The 21,999-nt window shown below is 38.7% G+C and overlaps 3 protein-coding genes across 5 annotated transcripts; all 3 read left to right on the top strand.

Moving 5' to 3' along the window:
* The first annotated feature begins 473 nt into the window (after positions 1 to 473).
* On the top strand, positions 474 to 4,770 carry LOC142547043 (uncharacterized). 2 transcript variants are annotated; one of them, XM_075655100.1, is made up of 8 exons: positions 474 to 765; positions 861 to 944; positions 1,484 to 1,515; positions 1,620 to 1,782; positions 1,889 to 2,095; positions 3,065 to 3,158; positions 3,712 to 3,873; positions 4,272 to 4,770. In XM_075655100.1, the coding sequence occupies exons 1-8, from the start codon at positions 658 to 660 to the stop codon at positions 4,367 to 4,369; spliced, it is 948 nt and encodes a 315-aa protein (XP_075511215.1). In that variant the 5' UTR covers positions 474 to 657; the 3' UTR covers positions 4,370 to 4,770. The 2 variants fall into 2 exon arrangements, with proteins under 2 accessions (XP_075511215.1, XP_075511216.1); XM_075655101.1 differs by lacking the exon at positions 1,889 to 2,095.
* Positions 4,771 to 7,883: 3,113 nt separating this feature from the next.
* On the top strand, positions 7,884 to 12,761 carry LOC142547042 (isoleucine--tRNA ligase, cytoplasmic). Its single transcript, XM_075655099.1, has 2 exons — positions 7,884 to 8,545; positions 9,535 to 12,761. The coding sequence occupies exons 1-2, from the start codon at positions 8,012 to 8,014 to the stop codon at positions 12,562 to 12,564; spliced, it is 3,564 nt and encodes a 1,187-aa protein (XP_075511214.1). The 5' UTR covers positions 7,884 to 8,011; the 3' UTR covers positions 12,565 to 12,761.
* Positions 12,762 to 13,374: 613 nt separating this feature from the next.
* On the top strand, positions 13,375 to 19,201 carry LOC142547041 (transcription factor BIM2-like). Of its 2 annotated transcripts, none has more exons than XM_075655097.1 (3): positions 13,375 to 14,211; positions 14,399 to 14,483; positions 14,803 to 19,031. In XM_075655097.1, exons 1-3 carry the CDS (start codon positions 14,112 to 14,114, stop codon positions 14,975 to 14,977), a joined length of 360 nt encoding a protein of 119 aa, XP_075511212.1. In that variant the 5' UTR covers positions 13,375 to 14,111; the 3' UTR covers positions 14,978 to 19,031. The 2 variants fall into 2 exon arrangements, with proteins under 2 accessions (XP_075511212.1, XP_075511213.1); XM_075655098.1 differs by lacking the exon at positions 14,803 to 19,031 and adding an exon at positions 19,041 to 19,201 and having other exon boundaries at positions 13,383 to 14,211.
* Positions 19,202 to 21,999: the final 2,798 nt, after the last annotated feature.

Raw genomic sequence — 21,999 nt, 5'->3', positions numbered from 1 at the left:
CTATCAATATTACCAACATAAAGTCGTGTTGTGCTACTTCCGGAGCATCAACATAAAATTAAAAGTTGTGTTTCTTCATGAACATCAATATAAACTTATAATTTGTGCTAATTCGGGAGCATCAATATTAAATCTAAATATTGTGCTTCTTTGAGAGCATCAATATTAAATCTAAATATTGTGCTTCTTTGAGAGCATCCATACAAGACTAAAAATAAATTATTTATGAATTTTAATTTGAAGAGCACTCGTACTCATGACGTATTGTGAATAGTAGAGAATATAGAGAAGAGATAATAATTTGAAATGCTTGATTCATCATTTGAAATCTCTGTTTATAGAGCACGTTTATAAAATTTGAATAGTAGATAACACGATAAAATATATATTTTTTTATCTCAATAATCATTTATAATATTTTATCAATGACAAAATTAACATATGAATGAAGATTTTAGACTAATTTACACGTACTCATGTTACAGCAACGATGATTTTCCGCTGTCTTGGCCACGGCCCTGTCTGCTATCCGGCCTGGTTTCGTGTACCTTTCTCCTTACTATCGACATATGTAATAATACATACATAAAATTTTCGTAATTTACGAGTTTAAGGTCGGTGAATTCAGCAGTTAAAGTTTAAAAGGGTCAAAACGCCATGAGAAGCAGGAAAGTGAAAGAAAAATTACTTGAGAAGGGGATTCAAATCGACGAAACTTTTGCTATTTGTTCAGGAAAAGCAAAACCCTTCTGCTCTGAATCCGAGGTGTTTTAATGGTTTTTTTGCTTGGATTTGGATTTGTGCAGGTGTAGATTAGCTGCTTTTCTTGTTTAAATCTGTCGGTTTTTGTTTTCTGGCAGAAAAGGAAGAAGATGAAGAAGAAAATGCCGATGGAAAGCAAGAAATCGAAGAACTCTAACAGCCTCAAATCTAAGAACAAAAAAGTGAGTTTTTTCTTTTGTTCCTTCGGTTTATGGATTCATGCCCACCTTTGGATGAGGACTGCTTTAGGTGGTCTGCCGTCTTACAGCTTATTTAATGGAATTTATTCATCCATGACAAGTTGGGGCAATTTTTTCATGTGTTCCTTTAATATTTGATCTAGCGCTGTGATTGGATTGAAGTATTCAATTACTTAGAACTATCGATAATGGTGGATTTGAAATCCTTAGATCCACAGTTGATAGATTTGAATTATATGTCTTTGAAGATGACGGCAACAATTTGAAGCTGAGTCGGAAGCAGGAGATTTCAAATCTATTATGGAAATCCACAGAACTTGTTTGGACGAATTTCAAATCCATGGATTTGAGGATTTGAAATTCATTTGCTTTCATTCTTAGTGTTTGAACGTTTGATGCCTGTTTCTTATCCACTTGAATTTATAGTTCAGCAGTCAATGCGATGGATATGAGTTCTTTGAAACGTCCCACTTGGAGTTGAAAGTAAATTTATTGAACTGATGTATTTTAGTTTTGAACAGGTTTTGTCGAATGATTCCAAGAAAACAAGAAGGTACCACAAATATATTCGAATGGATTACAAGGTTCTGATCAACTTGCCATTTGAAAGCAATAACGTTTCCAATTTATTCATATTTTTTTAACAATGTCTAATAGCATTGCACGGAAGAGGACCCGGTATAGTGACATCTATGATGATGTTGAAGCTAAATTTTCCGTCATGGAAAGAGCAGAGAGAGTGCTGACGCATTTAGAGAATGGACTCCCCTACTTTGTGAAGTGTATGCTTCCATCAAATGTTGCTCATGGATTTTGGCTGGTAAGCTTGAAATTTGACGTTCCGAGTGTTGATAATCTTGATGAAGCTCTTTTTGCTAATGCTGATGATTTTGATGAAGCTCTTTTTGCTATGCTTTTCATCACAGCATCTTCCTAAAAAGTTCTGCACCCTCTATTTTCCCAATCGTGATAGCACTATTTGTTTGGTGGATGAATGGGGAAATGAGTATAAAACATCTTATCTTTTGGAGAGGCATGGTTTGAGTGCTGGATGGAGAGGGTTTTCCATATCCCACAGATTACTAAAAGGAGATATATTGATTTTCCATTTGATTGAACCTTGCAAATTAAAGGTAACCTTTATCTCATTTGGATGAAAATGGGTGGGGTCTTCAGAAATGTTCTGTTGTCCATCTAAAAGTTAATAATTGAGAATAGCGATGATGATGGTGTTAAAAGCCAAATAATATATTCTGCAGTTGGATTTGACATTATTAATTAAGACAATGATATTTTCTCACATGATCTCACATATAATTAGTGATGATATGAGTTTTAACCATTTTGATATCGTGTTGTGGATGTAGGCCTTAACATCCTGACCATGGAACTTATGCTCTATGTTGCATTATCCTTTTACTATGCATCTCTACTTCTTTAAATTTTAAAGAATTTTTAGGGAGTGTTTGCTTAAATCCGAGAGTCGGTTTCATGCCGATTCCGGTTCTGCAAAAATGATTCTTGTATTTTGGTAAATAAATGAGAATTTTTCTGGACACTTTACTCCAATTGTTTTGTCTGATCCAAAATTACTCTTAACAATTCACCATCAAACAATACTTCAATAAAGATATATTTAGTATTTTAGCTCGTAGTAAAATCACTTATTTACCATAAGGTCGCATTTGGATGAGTTGATGAATTTGAATCTAGGGATTTCAGATACATGATGACAAATTCATTAGTTTGTTTGAGCAAATCTTCTTGACATAGGATTTCAATTCCCAAATAGTTATTTTTTGTGTTATTGCGATGAATTTCAAATTTATCCCAAACATGCGGTCATTTCAAATCATCCCCTCAAATGTTTCCTCAAATTCAAATTTTTCAATCCAAACGCAACCTAAAGAAATTCATTTTTTTCTTTTATTTTCAAACACTACCCAATTATGATTTTTCTAACTTCTTCACAATCTATAAATTTATTACCTTAGTTCTTTGACATCAACATGCGGTATTTTATTTATTTATTTTTATATGCATATGATATTGGTTGGATTCGAAAATTGGCTTGCCATACTAATGAAGTATTGGGTCTCTAGGTACACATAGTGAGAGTTAATCGTTCAGAAGTCGTTAGTGCGGCACTTTGTCTCATGAATTTGGATGCATCCCGTAGAGGAACCGATGATTCTGGTTGGTTTTTCTTGACTCTTTGCATCATTTTTCTTGTCCTCTTGGTTATATGTTTTACTAACAAAGTCCATAGAAAATATTGGGTTGATTCACCGTGTGTTTGACTGTGAATTAAAATAAATAGATAATTAATCAATTATAATCTTTGTCGAAGTTAATCGTGAAGGCATCAAGTACTGTGGCCTCTTTACTTTAATTCTTTGACTTTGTGTTTGGGTTGAAGGATTTAATTTAGAGGGATGAATCTGAAGAGTGTATTTGAAATGACACTTGTTCTGTGTAGATTTCAAATCCATCACAATCACCGTTGCATTTCATTAGTCAAGGGTGGGGTGAATTTAAATTTCATCAAACATAAGTTAATTTATTGAATCCATAGTTTAAATTCCTCCATCCAAGAATAACCTAAAGGTAATAGCTTGCAACAAGTAAAAATTTGATAGTTTTTATTTTTTACAATATTTCATTAAAATATCTGCTTTAGACATTGTCCAGTTCGGTGATTTATCTCTTATTTTTATTTTTTAATATTGTGGCACTTTGTGTTTGAAAGAGGATCTTGTGAAGAAAAGCAATAAGAAGCGTAAGAAAACAGAGTATGTGGAGCCATTTCTGCTCGATATTTCTGCGCCAACTGAGAATTGTGAAGTAAAAAACAAACCCTGCTCTAATTTTGTAAGCAACAGCAATGATTTTAGCACCAAAATTATTCAAGGTATGAAAACTTTTCGTCGTTTCAGATTCTTGAATTGATTCCCTTTTACACTTTTGAAAATAATGAAGTTTTTGCATTTTTCAGATTCTTGTCTTTCTATCATTTGAATTTTTTTGAAAACTTGATGAAAACCTATTAAAAATATTTTCATATCCAAAAAATTGTAGGGATTGAAATGTTTTCAAAAAGCCCATTTTGGAATTTTTCATGAATATGTTGATGCAGTTTCGAGTGGAAAAATGCCAAACTTCGACCACTCGAGATTTTTGGGTATTAACCATTAGAGAATGGATTTCTGAGAAAAAAATTGTAATTGATGTATGAAAGTATTCTTGTTAGGTTTTTTAATGATTTTTTCTTCAAACTTTAACCTAAATGAGAGAGGATGGTATTTTTAGGTTCTTCTATTACCAGTCAGCTGAAGGCCAACGATCTATGCTATTCGGAGACATTAATGTTGCACGATCAACCTCGAGAGATAGTCACTTGTATATAGGCACCGGAAGAGAGCATTTCTTTTGTGAATCCCGCATTGTATTCCCATTACCTTCTGAAGGCAGCAAAATTCAGTAGAAAAAGCAAAAGGTCATGGCATCGGTTTCTCAGGCTAGTTCTTGACTCAAAAAACTTCTTCGATCAATTTTGTCTCGAGTAGTCAAGGCTTTTAGACTTGTATTCTTAACAAGAAGGCCTGAATACATGCCGAGACCGAGTCTCACAGGTAATACCGAGTGTTGTGTATTTGTAGCATCATGTCTTAGTGTATATGTACACCATTTGCATAGTCCTTTAATGTTGTGTGTTGAATCCTGCATTATAGAGTACTTGATATATACAAGGTGTGAATTTTTGAGAAATTTTTGGGTGATGGCAAATGTATGAATCCAAATTCATCTCCTTGGAGAATCTTGGCTCTGTATGTTGATTTTGAACAATTCCTTTGCTGCGACTATCCTTTCTTCTGGTCTGGAACCTACTTGCCGTGATTATCCTATTAACAAATTTTAAAAGCTTATCATTTTGAATATCAATTAACGTATAATGTATGTGTATGCCACTAGAATATAGAAGTGTGGCAAAAACTTGTGTACTCACGGGTCGTATTTTGTGAGACGGATTTTTTATTTGGGTCATCCATGAAAAAATATTAATTTTTATGCTAAGAGTATTATTTTTTAATGTAAATATCGTTAGGATTGACCTGTCTCACAGATAAAGATTCGTGAGACCGTCTCACAAGAGACCTACTCTAGAAGTATATAGATTATAGATGGTGTCAGATCGAGTCTTTGTTCAAATATTTTAAACTGTCGTGTTTCGATTGTTCTCTCGGTAGGGGTAATTATTGCATCACAATAATATCTCTATTAATAATTGCAAATTGCAATATTTGATGATAATCGAACTCGTGATCTTGATTCTTATATCAATTGTAAGATTGCGCTTTTATCACTTTATAAAAAATTATAGCTGACGATAGCGATGCAACGAAAATCTTTTAGGTTGAAAATGAATTTTAAATGTACTTGAATGTATTTATGTCGTTTTAGAGAAACAAAAATGTGAAATTCTAATCCACTTTTGTATTTTTATATTGAGTTTCATGTTAATTAGAATGAAATTCAAATTCATCCAATGATCATGTCATTTACAATTCATTTTATTTTATATAATTAATGTATGGATAAGAAAAATATGAATTTAAAATCGTGATATATTATTTTATTGTTTACAATAAAATTATAATCAAATTCGTAAATTTCAAATTCATCGCACCTTAAATTATTTGAAATACGGCATAGATATTGATGAAATGATAAAACATATATATACAAGCACTAATACACAAATGATATTTGAAATACGGCACAGAGAGTTCATATTCCTCAACATGTACAGCTCTCACCGTCTTCCGACAATCATTCAAGCTGCATCTCTCCCCGAGTTTAATATCAGCAGCTCGTAAACCTCTTCAACCGTGATTTTCCCATAGCTGTCTTTATCAAACGCCCGAAACGCTTGTCGCAAATCCACGTTCTTCCGCTCCGCCTCCCTTATCTGCACTTCCACGAATTCGTAGAACTCCATCCAAATCCGCGACCTCGAAAATCTGCTGCGCTTCCCTTGAGAGGAGATTCTTTTTGCCTAGGGCCTTTAGTATTGACTTGTACTCGTCTGGAGATATCTTACCATCTTTGTTGGTGTCAATTGTTGAACACCTGTGATGTAATCCGGATAAATCGGGTGAGCAAAGTCGAGGCGATCTACCGGATGGTGATATAGTGTTTAAGGAAAATGAGTAAGGAAAGGGTATATCTTGTGAGGAAAATATATCCTTGTGATCTTGGGCTTCTACCGTGACCTGCAAACAAGGAAATGAATTCGTGAATGGGCGTCGGAGGAGTGTCCGGCTATCCACTCTGATGCTAAAGTCAGCAGGTGAAGAAGAAAGGTGAAATGACTTGTATATGTGTGAGTGCTTGAGAATTCAAAGTTTCAGAATCCGTAAATGAGATTGATACCTGCTATTTATAGGAGAAAATCTCATGATTACCTTGTTTTCAGTGTCCACCTGCTAAGTATGGTAAGACGGCTGCCCATACTCTACTTCCGATGACTTCTCTGACACACCAAACACATGTCGTTCTGACAACAATGATTGTCAAGCATAAGGTAGCCCATACTGGTACACTTGAGTGTGGTGCGCTTCTCGAGGTAGTCCGGGTAAAAGCTCCCGGGAGCTTGCATGAGAGACCGGGCTCCTGATTGTCCGGGGAGAAAATATCCTGGGCATCCCCATGCCCGGCTGCTGAAAAAAGTAGTTGACATATTGACTCTGATTTGGACTATCCATTTAGTTTCCCAGGTCATTCATAACCAAGCTCGTATGGGTATCAACCTGCTTTAGTTCTATATATATATATTTGGCATGCAAATAGGCACGCCTTTGAACTCAAACTCTGCCTGTGATCTCCTGAAAGCATTCTTGAAGGTTTCTTCAAGAATTTTCTCTTGTATTAGATGTCTAGAAAGGTGAAACTCGACATTTTCTTGAAGAAAAGGATGGGAAAACGTGAGATTTGAGACAAAATCTCAAATATATATAGAAGCTTATCATGCGGAGAACCAACCATATATGGAGTAAAGGTGCATGAAAGGGGAAGATATTCTGATGCTTAAGTTAAAGTAAATATGGGATAATTAACGACTTGCCGATGCCATCTGTTGAAAATTCTGAGTGAATCCGAGGAAAGAAAAGACCTAATTCAGACACATGCCATAAATGCTTTGACTAAAAAATAATTATTATATAACGAATATTTTATTGATATTCAAAATTATGGAATTTTAAATTTTTTTAAAGTTAAACTCAAATCTATTTTATTTTTCGATAATTTTTGAGTTGTTCGTGAGTTTTAAAAATTTATAAATTAGATTAGATATAATTCTATATTGAACAAATATATTTTAAATCTTTCGAAGTTTTTTTTTGAAAAATATTTTAGGGATTCGAACTATGAATCGAGGTCTAATTCCAGCCGAATTTAAGCAAATTTTAAACCACCCGAACGCAAATATAATTACTTTCGAATGAAATTAAATAGAAGGTCATATAACTTCATGTATGTAGTTACAAATTCACACCCTTGAAGTACATCTATAAATAAAGATCATATCTATAAAAAAATTTCATTTGGTTCTCATATTATAAAAAAATACTAAAATGAAGTGTGATACGCCTTGTATAGTTTTAATTTATTTTCTAAATTTGAAGAAAAAAATTCTTCTTCATCTGAAAAGAGATAATTATCTTTTTCCCATTTTATTATTCATTTATATATTTAATTTTATTTATTTAGTAATTTTATTAGGTCAAATTACAAAACTAATTCTATTTATTCAACTTGGCATAGTGAATAAAATTATATTCTACAAATATATCATTCTTACAAGTATTTATTTTATTGAGGTGCCTAAAATGCAATTTAAAAATGGAAGGTTTTTATGGCAACTTTGGATTTTGGGGGCTGAATGCAATTTGCTCCACTGTTGAGCAAAATACATTTCCTAACCGCAAAACCCTACTAACAACGACAAATACGAGCAATTGCCTCCGCGCCGGCGGTGGAGATCAACCATGGAAGAGGTTTGTGAAGGAAAAGAGTACTCGTTCCCCGCACAGGAGGAGAAAATCCTTTCACTGTGGGATGAAATAAAGGCGTTCGAAACTCAGCTCGAGCGTACCAAGGATTTCCCCGAATACATCTTCTACGACGGGCCACCTTTCGCCACTGGTCTTCCGCACTACGGTCATATCTTAGCTGGCACGATCAAAGACATCGTGACACGTTATCAGTCGATGACTGGTCATCACGTGACCCGGCGATTCGGGTGGGATTGCCATGGTTTACCTGTGGAGCATGAGATCGATCAGAAATTAGGGATTAAGAGTAGAGAGGATGTGATTCGGATGGGTATTGGGAATTACAATGAGGAGTGTAGGGGAATTGTGCAGAGGTACGTCAGTGAGTGGGAGAAGACGGTGGTTAGAATGGGCCGGTGGATTGATTTTAGGAATGATTACAAGACAATGGATTTGAATTTCATGGAAACTGTGTGGTGGACGTTTGCGCAGTTGTATCAGAAAGGTCTTGTTTATAGAGGTTTTAAGGTTAGACCTTTCCTTTTTGAAGAGCCTCTTCTTAATTTGCTTAGTAACTTACGAAGTTTACCTTTTTTTGGATTTTAAAAACTTCAACTGGTGCGCTTGTTTTACAGCTCTTGCATTGGTCATGTTGTATTTTACTGCTTATTTCTGAAAATTTGATAGTTTCCAATAGTGGTTGCTCTCTGAAACTGCCTACATTTCGGCGGCATTTGATGTTCTGGTACCAAAAGATAATGATAAGAGTGAGGTTCGTGGAGTCTACTTTAAGATTATTAAGTATGGATTGCAGAAATGCAGAGACATTCTGGGGGGATATGTTATAATTATATAATAATATTGAAAGGTTTCTTATCGATAAACCTCCGGTATGTAGGAAACCTCATTTCATGCGAGGGATAAGTGTTAGTAGAACATACAACTTTTCGTGCAATCTTTTTTGTTCGATTTTTATTGCTTACTAATCTGAATACATAAGTTTTTTATATGGATTAAGTGAACACGGCCTGTATAGTTTGAAAATACTGAAGCAGAAGTACATCAAGGGGGATCGAGTCTTCCTCAAGAAACTGCAAGTTAAAACAAAACGAGAGAGCAATCAAGTGTGATGTTTAAACAAAAAGAAACATGAGCTAATAGGACAGGGGATTAATATTTTTAAGAAACTGGGAATAATTCCCTGAATTCCAGCAAGCCAACTATCCAATACTTTGAGATTTATTTCAATTCTTTATTTATGATAATTTTTAATAAATTTTGTTTCCTACAAAAACTATATGATCTTGTCAATGTACTAACAAGGTTTAACTGTGTATTTTTCTATTTTGTTGGTCATGGCTTGTGAGATCATCTTTCTTTTTCCTGTTATGATACTTTCTCAGGGAGTTTCTTGTGTAGTTTGTTAATTTAATGTTGCAATAATGTTTGGATGTTATTTTCTTTGCACATCATATCGCACTGGTTACAAATTGATATTTTGCCTGTTAATTTTGCAGGTGATGCCATACAGTACAGGTTGCAAAACTCCGTTGTCTAATTTTGAAGCCAATTCCAACTACAAGGAAGTCCCAGATCCTGAAATAATGGTAGCCTTTCCCATTATTGATGATTCAGATGGTGCATGTTTTGTGGCATGGACCACAACTCCTTGGACTTTACCTAGCAACCTCGCACTTTGTGTCAATGCCAATCTTGTGTATGTGAAGGTTCGCAATAAGTTCAATGGAAAAGTTTATGTGGTTGCTGAATCTCGTTTGGCAGAGCTTCCTGTTGAAAAGGCAAAAAAAAGATTACCTGCTGGAGGAGTTGGTGTTTCTGAAAATTCAAACCTAAAGAGCAAATCTTCTGGTGCAAAAACAAAGAACGTTGATTCTTATGAAATGTTGGACAAGTGTACTGGAGCTTCACTTGTTGGAAAGAAATATATCCCATTGTTTGATTATTTCAAGGATTTCTCTCATGTGGCATTCAGAGTTGTTGCAGACGACTATGTAACTAGTGATAGTGGTACTGGAATTGTCCACTGTGCTCCTGCATTTGGAGAAGATGATTACCGTGTTTGTATGGATAATTCCATAATTAGCAAGGGGGAGAACCTAGTTGTTGCGGTAGATGATGATGGCTGTTTCACTGAGAGAATCACCGACTTCAGCAGGCGTTATGTAAAAGACGCAGATAAAGATATTATTCAAGCAGTGAAGTCGAAAGACAGGCTTGTCAAAACTGGAAGCTTTACTCATAGTTATCCTTTTTGTTGGAGATCAGATACTCCTCTAATCTATAGAGCTGTGCCCAGCTGGTTTGTTGCTGTGGAGAAGATAAAGGATCAATTGCTTGAGAACAACAAACAGACATACTGGGTCCCTGACTTTGTGAAGGAAAAACGCTTTCATAATTGGCTAGAAAATGCTAGAGATTGGGCTGTCAGTCGAAGTAGGTTTTGGGGTACTCCACTCCCTATATGGATTAGTGACGATAGTGAGGAGATTGTGGTGATGGATTCCATTGAAAAACTTGAAAAACTTTCTGGTGCTAAGGTGACAGACTTGCATCGTCATAAAATTGACCATATCACAATCCCTTCAAGTCGAGGACCTGAATTTGGTGTCCTTCGACGAGTTGAGGACGTGTTTGATTGCTGGTTTGAGAGCGGATCCATGCCTTATGCTTATATCCATTATCCATTTGAAAATGTTGAATTGTTTGAGAACAATTTCCCAGGGCATTTCGTGGCTGAGGGGCTAGATCAAACTCGTGGATGGTTCTATACTCTCATGGTTCTGTCGACTGCACTTTTTGGAAAACCAGCTTTCAGAAATCTCATTTGTAATGGGCTTGTACTGGCTGAGGATGGGAAGAAAATGAGTAAGAGATTCAAGAATTATCCTCCACCATCAGAAGTCATAAATGATTATGGAGCTGATGCATTAAGACTGTACATTATTAACTCCCCTGTTGTTCGTGCTGAACCTTTGCGTTTTAAAAAGGATGGAGTTTATGGGGTGGTAAAAGATGTTTTCTTGCCATGGTATAATGCCTATAGGTTCCTTCTGCAAAATGCTAAAAGACTTGAAGTTGAAGGACTTGCACCATTTGCACCCATTGACCAACAAATTCTTCAGCAGTCATCCAATGTACTCGACCAATGGATTAACTCAGCGACGCATAGTTTGGTTCACTTTGTGAGGCAAGAAATGGATGCTTATAGACTTTACACAGTTGTTCCTTTTCTACTTAAGTTTTTGGACAACTTGACAAATATTTATGTGCGATTTAATCGAAAAAGACTGAAAGGTCGCACAGGAGAAGAGGATTGCAGAACTGCTCTTTCTACTCTTTATCATGTACTTCTAACTGCATGTAAATCAATGGCTCCATTCACACCATTTTTTACTGAAGTTCTGTATCAGAATTTGAGGAAAGTTACAAGTGGATCAGAAGATAGCATTCATTATTGCAAATTTCCAGAAGTGGAAGGCAAAACAGGGGATCGTATTGAAGAAAGTGTCAATCGGATGATGACAATAATAGATCTCGCACGGAACATTCGTGAGCGTCACAACATACCTCTTAAAACACCACTGAGGGCGATGGTGATTGTGCATCCTGATGCAGAGTTTCTTGATGATATTACCGGCAAACTAAGAGAATATGTACTTGAAGAACTTAATGTGAAGTCTTTAGACCCATGCAACGACACTTTGAAGTATGCTTCTTTGTGTGCAGAACCTGATTTTAGTGTGTTGGGAAAAAGGCTAGGAAAATCGATGGGAATTGTCGCGAAAGAGGTAAAGGCAATGTCAACTGAAGATATCTTAGCTTTCGAGAAAGCAGGAGAGGTTACTATTGCCACACATGTATTGAAGCTTAGTGATATCAAGATAACTAGAAAGTTCAAGTATCCTGATAATGTGAAAGAAGAGGAATTGGACGCAGCTGGTGATGGTGATGTTTTGGTTGTATTGGACTTGCGTGGGGATGATTCGCTGTTCGAGGCTGGAGTTGCTCGAGAAGTTGTCAATCGCATTCAAAAGCTGCGAAAGAAAGTTGCCCTTGAACCTTCTGACATTGTAGAGGTCTTCTTTAAGTCACTGGACAATGATAAGACTGTTTTTCAAGACATAATTAATTCCCAGGAACAATACATTCGGGACGTGCTTGGGTCTTTATTGTTACCATCTGATCTGATTCCACCTCGTGCAGTGATTCTTACCGAAGAGGGTTTTCATGGGATTTCAAATCTCTCCTTTACTATTATCTTGACTAGACCTGCTCTAGTGTTCAACACCGATGCCATTGCTGCGTTATATGCTGGCAATACCAAGTTTGCGCAGGGATTGCAAGCATATTTGCTGATGCGCGATTACAATAATTTGAGAGGAGAATTTCAACTCGGAAAGGGTAAGATTAATGTCAACTGCATTGAAGATCAACCTCCGGTCGATGTAGTGCTTGGAGATCATGTGTTTTTGAGCTTCGGTGATTATATCTCGAGCACTAGAGAGCTCGTTGATTCTTCTGGGTAATAATAATCTCAGTGTCTTTTATTCTTTTTGGTCGCTTCTTAGTGCCCAAAAGGCCAATCTGGAAAGATTTGCATTATTTATGAGACTCTTTTGCAATGATGTCACACTTTATATATGGATTAAAGATCCACGTTTTACTCTTTTACTTTTTGTATCTCTCAAATTTATTTGGTTCAAATACATAATCTTTTATTGAATATTTAATTCGTTTTAATGGATATTGTTAATTATTCATCTATTTCAGTTTTCGATTGATTTATACGTTCAACATTTCTTAATATTTACAGTGTATGTATATTATATTATTTTATTATTTATTATGTTATATTTATTTTATTTTTATTTTTATTATCTATATGTGTGTGTGTGTGTGTGTGTGTGTGTGTTATAAAAGTGTGGAACCCCAGATGTTGAAGCGTGAAATTGGGCGACCTTCGATAGCTCCGACATTATCGCACACTGCTGTTACTTAATATGTGGTTCTTCAAAGGTAAAATTCAGAATCTGTCTCTACATTGGAGGAAGCAAAAGCCGGGGAGCTTTCGGTTATGTCGAAGACCGGACAACTTTCGTGCGCTAAAACAACCCCAATGTTGATTCAAAGCACATGTTCTTACCGTATTGGTTTAACTTTAAAATATAAATGGGATATCTTAATTGCAAATGATTAATCTAACGATTGAGTAAATTGGGTTATAAAATCATAAACAATGTTCTTAGGGGTGAGAAACATTTTTAAAGCCGATGTCTTCCGATCTACTTAATATAAAGCGTGAAGACCATTGAAATGGCCAGTTTATTTCCGGTACCAGGTGACACCCTCAAATACGTCTCCTTCACAATCACCACACCCCAGTCCAGGGACAGTGTCACGTGGAATGTGTTCTTCCCTCCACGACTCCATCACACCATGTTGCTTCCGGTTGCACTGAGGCTCCTTCGTTTTTCAGTTTTCCTCCCCTTCCTTTGTTTTCCTAGCCTTGGTTCTCATGTTCCCCAGTTTCAGCGAGCAAAGTCCAGCGAAAAAAGGTTTGCCTCGGGTGCTTCTTGCGTCCTTCTTCTTGCAGCTTCTCGGTGTCACCTGCGCTGGGCTGCTTTCCCTCTTCTGTAGACTGGCAAGCCCCTACTGCGTCTGTTCTCTTCCCCTTTTTCCCCCTGAACTTACCTTCAAATATTAGGTTTGTCCTTGCGCTTTTCTTGTCTTGTTTGCCTGATTTTTAGAGTTGTTGCGTCTTCGCTTGTATCGTTTGCTTGTTCTGCTTTTGTGTCGTTTGTTCTGCTCTACAAACAAACAAGTCGGCAAAAGTAGCAGCTCATTTTCCAACAGACCACAAAGCTGGTGTAGCAGTCAGTGACCGCTGCTATTTGCTTTTGAAAGAGCCCAACATCTGAAGTTCCAAAATGATCTCAATTTCACATTCAATTCAACAAAAGCTGCAATCTCTCCATGAATTCCTCTTTTTACGAACCCTTTAATTATTCGAGAATCGTGTTTTTTTCTAGCTGAGTGAGAACGCAAAATCTTCTTCTTAAAAGAAAAGGAAAAAATGAAATCTGGAAAGGGTAATCAGGAGGAGGAGGAAGAAGATGCATACGAAGATTTTGTCACACGGAAAGATGCCCCTCCACCCACCAATAACACCAAAGGTGCTCATTATTTTTGAGTTGCTTTAAGCCCAAATCTTGATCCATCTCACCACCCTTTTTGTTGGGATTGCGTTGAGTGCAATCAGGGGGCGGACCGTTTTGTGGCGAACTCAGTTGTATCGAGATTGATTGTTTCATGAGATTGTAATTTTGCCATTATATTGTTGTATGTATTTTGTGGCGGCAGATGGGAAAAACAGCAACAAGGCGAATGCTGTAAGGTCAAAGCACTCGGTTACGGAGCAGCGCCGCAGGAGCAAGATCAATGAGAGGTGAATAATTCTGTCCAAGCTCAAGCAAAGTTTTGTAAAATAATGCACTCATGTCATCAGGACGATAGTGTGAATGTGCAAAAGTTGTAGCTTTTTGTATAATCAAGCTAGCACAATTTTGATTTTCGATGTGTTTATTTATTATTGTCATCTTAAAAGATAATTTTGTGGTTAATAGATATATTATCGATTTACTGATGCATGTTACTGAATTGTTGATTAAAGCTTGTAAGCGACTGTTATTATAGAAATTTGTGGTGTATGATACCCTTGGGATAGCCCGGGTTGTGCCCGAGTCATGGATGATTCTTGTGCCCAGGGCATGGACGATCCAGGATACTGGATGGATGGCCAGAATAAGGACAAGTCGGCAGGAAGGGTTCATCAGGAGCCGGGCGGGTGAATGCCCGGGACGTCTCCTCCCCGGGCCACCGGACGCCCAGGACTCTGGTTCAAGCTCCCGGGAACTTTCTACCTGGGCCACCTCAATATGAGTACCGCACTCGAGTATACTAGCAGAATAGGATGTGGGCGACTGTCCCATCTCTGACACCAGGCCGATGGGTTGACAAAATCAGATGGCTGGATGTGACCACTATGAGATTTGACATGTCAGAATATATGGTGTGCTCAGCCGTCCTACTATAACTAGTAGGTAGCACGGAGAACGAGGTCATCATTACTTCTCCTACTATAAATATCAGGTTCTCTCTACATTTACATTGATTCATTCATACCAATATCACAACCATCACTTGGTTACATTGGTTTCTTGCTTGAGTTCCTCACTGACTTAAGCATCGGAGTGGCCACGCCGGACATTCCTCCGGCGCCCATTCACGTGGTTACCTTCTTGAGTGCAGGAAATCCTCTCCGCCCGGGAAAAAAGCTTCTGGTTCAGATATCTATATTAGTCACCTAATTTAGCTCAACCAGAGAAGTTTCACTCTATCGAAAATGAATTCGGATTCAATATTTCCAGGTTAGTGATTTGATTTTTAATAAAACTAATATAGCAGGAGAAGCAAAATCTTGTAAGCCCGGGAGGTATGAGGCCCTGGCACATTCTTAAAAGCCCGGGAGGTACGAGGCCTCGGCACATTATCTAAAGTCCGGGAGGTATGAGGCCCCGGCACATTCTCTAAAGTCCGGGAGGTACGAGGCCCCGGCATATTCTCTTAAGGCCGGGAGATACGAGGCCCCGACACATTCTCTTAAGCCCGGGAGGTACGAGGCCCCGGCACATTATCTAAAGCCCGGGAGGTACGAGGCCCCAGCACATTCTCTTAAGTCCGGGAGATACGAGGCCCCGGCACATTATCTAAAGTCGGGAGGTACCAGGCCCCGGCACATTCTCTTAAGCCTGGGAGGTATGAGGCCCCGGCACATTATCTAAAGTCTAGGAGGTACGAGGCCCCGGCATATTCTCTTAAGCCCGGGAGGTAGGAGGCCCCGGCACATTCTCTAAAGTCCGGGAGGTACGAGGCCCCGGCACATTCTCTTAAGCCCGGGAGGTACGAGGCCCCGACACATTATCTAAAGTCCGGGAGGTACGAGGCCCCGGCACATTCTCTTAAGCCCGGGAGGTACGAGGCCCCGGCACATTATCTAAAGCCCGGGAGGTATGAGGCCCCGGCACATTCTCTACAGTCCGGGAGGTACGAGGCCCCGGCACATTCTCTTAAGTCCAGGAGATACGAGGCCCCGGCACATTATCTAAAGTCCGGGAGGTACGAGGCCCCGGCACATTCTCTTAAGCCTGGGAGGTACGAGGCCCCGACACATTATCTAAAGCCCAGAAGGTATGAGGCCCCGGCACATTATCTAAAGTCCGGGAGGTACGAGGCCCCGGCACATTCTCTTAAGCCCGGGAGGTACGAGGCTCCGGCACATTCTCTTAAGTCCAGGAGGTACGAGGCCCCGACACATTATCTTAAGCCCGGGAGGTATGAGGCCCCGGCACATTATCTAAGCCCAGGGTTCTCAAACCTGGCTCGGGGCTCCATACGTCGACCATTCATGAAAACCAGGGCTCCACACCCTGGTTATCTATTAAGTCCAGGGACCCGTACCCTAGCCCGGGGACCCGTACCTCGGTCATCTTTTAAGTCCAGGGACCCGTACCCTGGCCCGGGGACCCGTACCCTGGCCCGGGGACCCGTACCTCGGTCATCTTTTAAGTCCACGAACCCGTTCCCTGGCCCGAGGACCCGTACCTCGGTCATCTTTTAAGTCCAGGGACCCGTACCCTGGCCCCGGGACCCGTACCTCGGTCATCTCCTAAGTCCAGGGACCCGTACCCTGACCCGGGGACACGTACCTCGGTCATCTTTTAAGTCCAGGGACCCGTACCCTGGCTCGAGGACCCGTACCTCGGTCATTTTTTAAGTTCAGGGATCCGTACCCTGGCTCGGGGCTCCATACCTCGATCGTTCGTGAAGGCCAGGGCTCCGCACCCTGGTTATCTATTAAGTCCAGGGATCCGTACCCTGGCTCGGGGCTCCGTACCTCGACCATTTATGAAGGCCAGGTCGTCGCACCCTGGTTATCTATTAAGTCCAGGGATCCGTACCCTGGCTCGGGGCTCCGTATCTCGACCATTTATGAAAGCCAAGGCTCCGCACCTTGGTTATTTATAAGCCCAGGGTTCTCAAACCTGGCTCAGGGCTCCGTACCTCGACCATTCCCAAGTCCCGGGACATGCTCCCCGGCCCGAGGCTCCGCACCTTGGTTATTTCATAAGCCCAGGGTTCTCAAATCTGGCTCGGGGCTCCGCACCTCAACCATTCCCAAGTCCCGGGACATGCTCCTCGGCCCAAGGCTTCCGCACCTTGGTTATTCATAAGCCCAGGGTTCTTAAACCTGGCTCGGGGCTCCGCACCTCGACCATTCCTAAGTCCGGGAGATACGAGGCCCCAGCATCTTATGCAAAGCCCGGGAGACATAAGGCCTCGGTATCTTATGCAAAGACCGGGAGGCACGAGGCCCCGACATCTTATCTCAAGTCCATAAGACACGAGACTCCGGCATTTCATCACATCTCTAGGGATACATGAAGCCCCCGATGCTTTTACAGACAAACTAAATATTTTCCATGATCGGGCACACAAGACTAATCGGGACAGCGAGTATGACTCTACCCCGAATATTTAAGGAGGGAGTGATGATACCCTCGGGATAGCCCGGGTTGTGCCCGAGTCATGGACGATTCTTGTGACCGGGGCATGGACGACCCATGATACTGGATGGATGGCCAGAATCAGGACAAGTCGGCATGAAGGGTTCATCAGGAGCCGGGCGGGTGAATGCCCGGACGTCTCCTCCCCGGGCCATCGGACGCCCGGGCTCTCGTTCAAGCTCCCGGGAACTTTCTACCCGGGCCACCTCGATATGAGCACCGCACTCGAGTATACTAGCAGAATAGGATGTGGGCGACTGTCCCATCTCTGACACCAGGCCGATGAGTTGACAAAATCTGATGGGCTGGATGTGACCACTATGAGATTTGACATGTCAGAATATAGGGTGTGCTCAGCCGTCCTACTATAACTACTATTACTTCTCCTACTATAAATATCAGGTTCTCTCTATATTTACATTGATTCATTCACACCAATATCACAACCATCACTTGGTTACATTGGTTTCTTGCTTGAGTTCCTCACTGACTTAAGCATTGGAGTGGCCACGCCGGACATTCCTCTGGCGCCCATTCACGTGGTTACCTTCTTGAGTGCAGGAAATCCTCTCCGCTCGGGAAAGAAGCTTCTGGTTCAGATATCTACATTGCTCTTATTTCCTTCATCATTTTGATACCAGATCCGGTGGAGCACCCGACACTGCTCACTCATTTCACCCGGATCGCATCAGTGTATATTGTCAAATAATAGAAATCGGTGAACTTGACTTTAACAATGAAATGTAACCGACTCAGTTCATAACGAAAAATTATTTTTTCCGGTGAACAAGGTTATCATTGACATGCTTAATGATCTTGTGTAGGTTGGGAATGTCCATGGAATAATATCTCACTTTATTCAACAAAATCAACAATTGTCTGTTAGTTGCCAATTTTGATGTTCAGTGATAGATAGTGTTGTGCTGATGCTGCTTTTCGATGACAACTTGTTCCAATAATATTGGATTAATATTTAGAAATATACGTGCCTTTGTGGGTTTAAAATGGAAAAATTACGAATAGAATGACATGTGTATTGGATTTTCTGCATTCTTATGCCATTCTCTCTTAACTATTATCATATATAAAACATCCTTATTTTTAAGATCCCGTCTTTTGACTGCATAGTGATACTTTGAGAAGTTGGTTTTTTATATTTCTTGTTCATGTGAGCTCCTTTATGCCAGTAAAAAAAAGTAAAAGTAAAAGTTGTAAACTGCTTTCTTTGTATTGGATGTTTGCTTACCAATGATTTGAAGTAATATACTTGGATATCGTCGATGCTACTTTTTACAATTGCATTGATTTCTACAAATTGCCTACGCTTAATGCTCTAGACGTCAACTTGTTTTTTCATAATTTTTGGTTTTTCCCCTCAGGTTCAAACCAACATTTAGGGATAAGGCTCGTCGTAAGATTATAATAACGGGTGCAGAACACTGCGTTTCGTCCTTTCTAAGTGTTAACTTTTGAAAAGTATAATGTAAATTTTATTTAAATTATGATGTAGTTATGTTATTAATTATGTGAAATATGGTGCGCTCCTTACATTTCATTCTCTCATATTTGTATGTGTCATAGTTAAAAAAATGCCAATCGTTTCAAAAACTCTCAATAAAATTCTCACTAAATATGTCTTAAACTTTGTAGTATAGTCACCGTTACACGTACGTGAACATTAAAATGTTTACCTAGGTAAAATTATTTCCTTTTATCATAGTTTTTCAATCGATTTTCTCCCTTTCTAAAAAGCTTAATTTTCTGCAATTATATAACATTAATATATTTTTCCCCTTTTTATAATTACATACTTCTACATTGTTTATATAAATACTCTAGAAAAACATATATATACTCATTCGTTAAACGACACACCTGAGTAGGACACCTCAAGAATTGAGGTGCCCCTACCTAGTATTATATCAATGAGTCGAAATTGACATCGACATAGTATCAACTGTTGAATTAGAAATTTACGTAGGATCAAAAAATGTAACATCTGAATTTTATGAAAAAATGATTTAAGTTGTGTAGAGAAAGAGCAAAGTAGTATTTCTCGGAAAATTGATGTGCATCATTAAGATAATTTAAAAAAAAAATACTATTATTACAAGAAAAACTCATAAAAGAGGAATTTTCAAATACTATTATTTCTACCAAAGAATTTATAAAAATAAATCATGTTAGATGTTTTGCAAAAAAATATGTTGAAATGAAAAAAAAAATGATGTCTTTAATTTGGTTTGAGAAAGAAAAAACTCGACATTATACATAATCATTTTTGTTATCGTTGACTCGTGAGTTGAATGATAAATACATTGATAATATTTTTAAATATTATAAGTTATTGAAAAATTTAATAATATGTTGAATTATGTTAAAATATTTTAAAGGGAATTTGTCAAAAAATCTCTATACCCATTCTTAACTTTCTCTTTACTCCCTTCCCCACTAAAACTTTGTTTCAACTCCTCATTTCTTTTAAATTTCCAAATTCACCCTTATATCTATATTTTGAATAATTGGTTTTTCTTTTGTAAATAATGGCCCATCATGCTTCCGTAAAATAAATTAAATCTTTTACTTTTTTGACCGGAGTACCATCGGGTTATATCCACCGTATTTTACAGACTACTCCTCACAGCCCAACCACGCGATCGCAACCGATGGTTACTGACGTAGATTCCTTCAGCAGCACTTGGCACAACCCTAATTCGTTTCTTACCTTAGGGTGTACAGTAAAAGATAAAATTTTGAAAATAATACATGAGAGTGGCTAAGAGCAAAGATCTCTTTATTCAAACACCAACATTTTATTGATACATAGTAACCTTCTGTAGATGAGGAGAAACTCGTTTAGCTACTAATAGTAGCTGAACTCACTACACACATATACCTGAAAGAAAATTATTACAAATGATTTGAAGAAAAATGAAGAGGTTGATCGATGTCTTCATCTTCCTTCTGCCTGCTTATTTATAGAAGGCTTCCTTCGGATTTGAAACTCAGGACTTCAAATCTTCATAAGCCTTTACAGCTTGCTTGGAGACCATTGAGTGGTCCATTGAGATGGTGGTTGAGTGGTCCATTGGGATGGTCCCTCCACCTTTTTTGATTTGTCTTCTTCTAGATCATCAATCTAGAGATAGTCATTTCTTGAATTTTTATTTGCCTGCATAAATAGTTTATATGCATCTGGATCAGATCAGCTTGTATCTCCCTTCCTGTTTCTTTGAGCCGTTTGTAATAATCTTTGGAATTTTTCAGCTCTTTTCTTGTTGCCTTAATCCTTCTTTTGGAAACTTTGAGATATGAAAAATACATTTTCTTTTGTTTCCAGTTTTGGTTTAAGTCTGTCGTGTTTTACTGGTTCCCAGCTGTCATTATTTATAGATAAAATTTTCGGGACCAGTTGTCTTGCTTTTATTCATTGGATTTTTAAAAATATAGTATCCAATGTCCTTTTGTCTTTGACCACTCATTATTAGTGGTTTTAGTGTCATTCACCACCTATTATTGGTGGTCCTTGTCCTTCCACTCACATGGTGGGTTTTTCTTTTTGCCAGTGAGCTGATCGTATGTACACATTTAATTCTGTCGAGGAATCTTTGGTTTTCGTTGTCCTCGAGGAAAACGTGAAGGTGGTCCATCCCACTAGTGCTTGTGTCGGTAAAGTGTTTCCGATCAGATCTCGGTTTGAATCCTTTACCGAATTCAGGTTCCTTATGGTTCTGGCATTCAAGGCAGATGTTTTCTGACCATCTTCCTATATGTGCCATGTTACAGAATTTTCGGCGAGTCTCTTTACTAGCCGGCAACTTGCTGTTCCACAAAAGATTTCTCTTTTTCTCGAATAAATCTTCTGCAAAACTTGTGGTTTTTCCTGTCATAATGTTTAACAGGAATGATTATAAAATTTGAACGAGTACTTGACTTTGTCCATCTCAGTGAGACAGACCTATAGACCCCAAGCTCTTCTGGTAGACATATCGTCTTCAGAAATTGAAGCAACCAGGGGTGTTTCTTCTGTCGGAGGGTCCTTGATAAATTTTTGAACATTTGTATCCAGCCTCCTTAACTTAATGAAATGAAAGGCTTCATAGGAGCCTTTTCCTGCTGGTTCTGGTGCTGCACTAAAGAAGTATAGCTCCAAAACATCTCATCTGGACAAATAATCATTATTTGCCCAAGTCTCGTGAACAGCTTCTTGGATCCACTTTGGTAGACCTGAGATTTTCGGAAAGCTAGGTGATGTAGTATAAACTGAGGCAAGAGCCCCGAATTCATACCATGCTTTAACCTCCTTTGGATATGAATTTGGTTTCATCCATACCCTGG

Source organism: Primulina tabacum, chromosome 5, assembly GCF_025594145.1.
Source record: "Primulina tabacum isolate GXHZ01 chromosome 5, ASM2559414v2, whole genome shotgun sequence".
Classification (NCBI taxonomy): Eukaryota; Viridiplantae; Streptophyta; class Magnoliopsida; order Lamiales; family Gesneriaceae; genus Primulina; species Primulina tabacum.
Note: the sequence above shows the minus strand (reverse complement) of the source record. Positions and strands in the feature narration are given on the sequence as shown.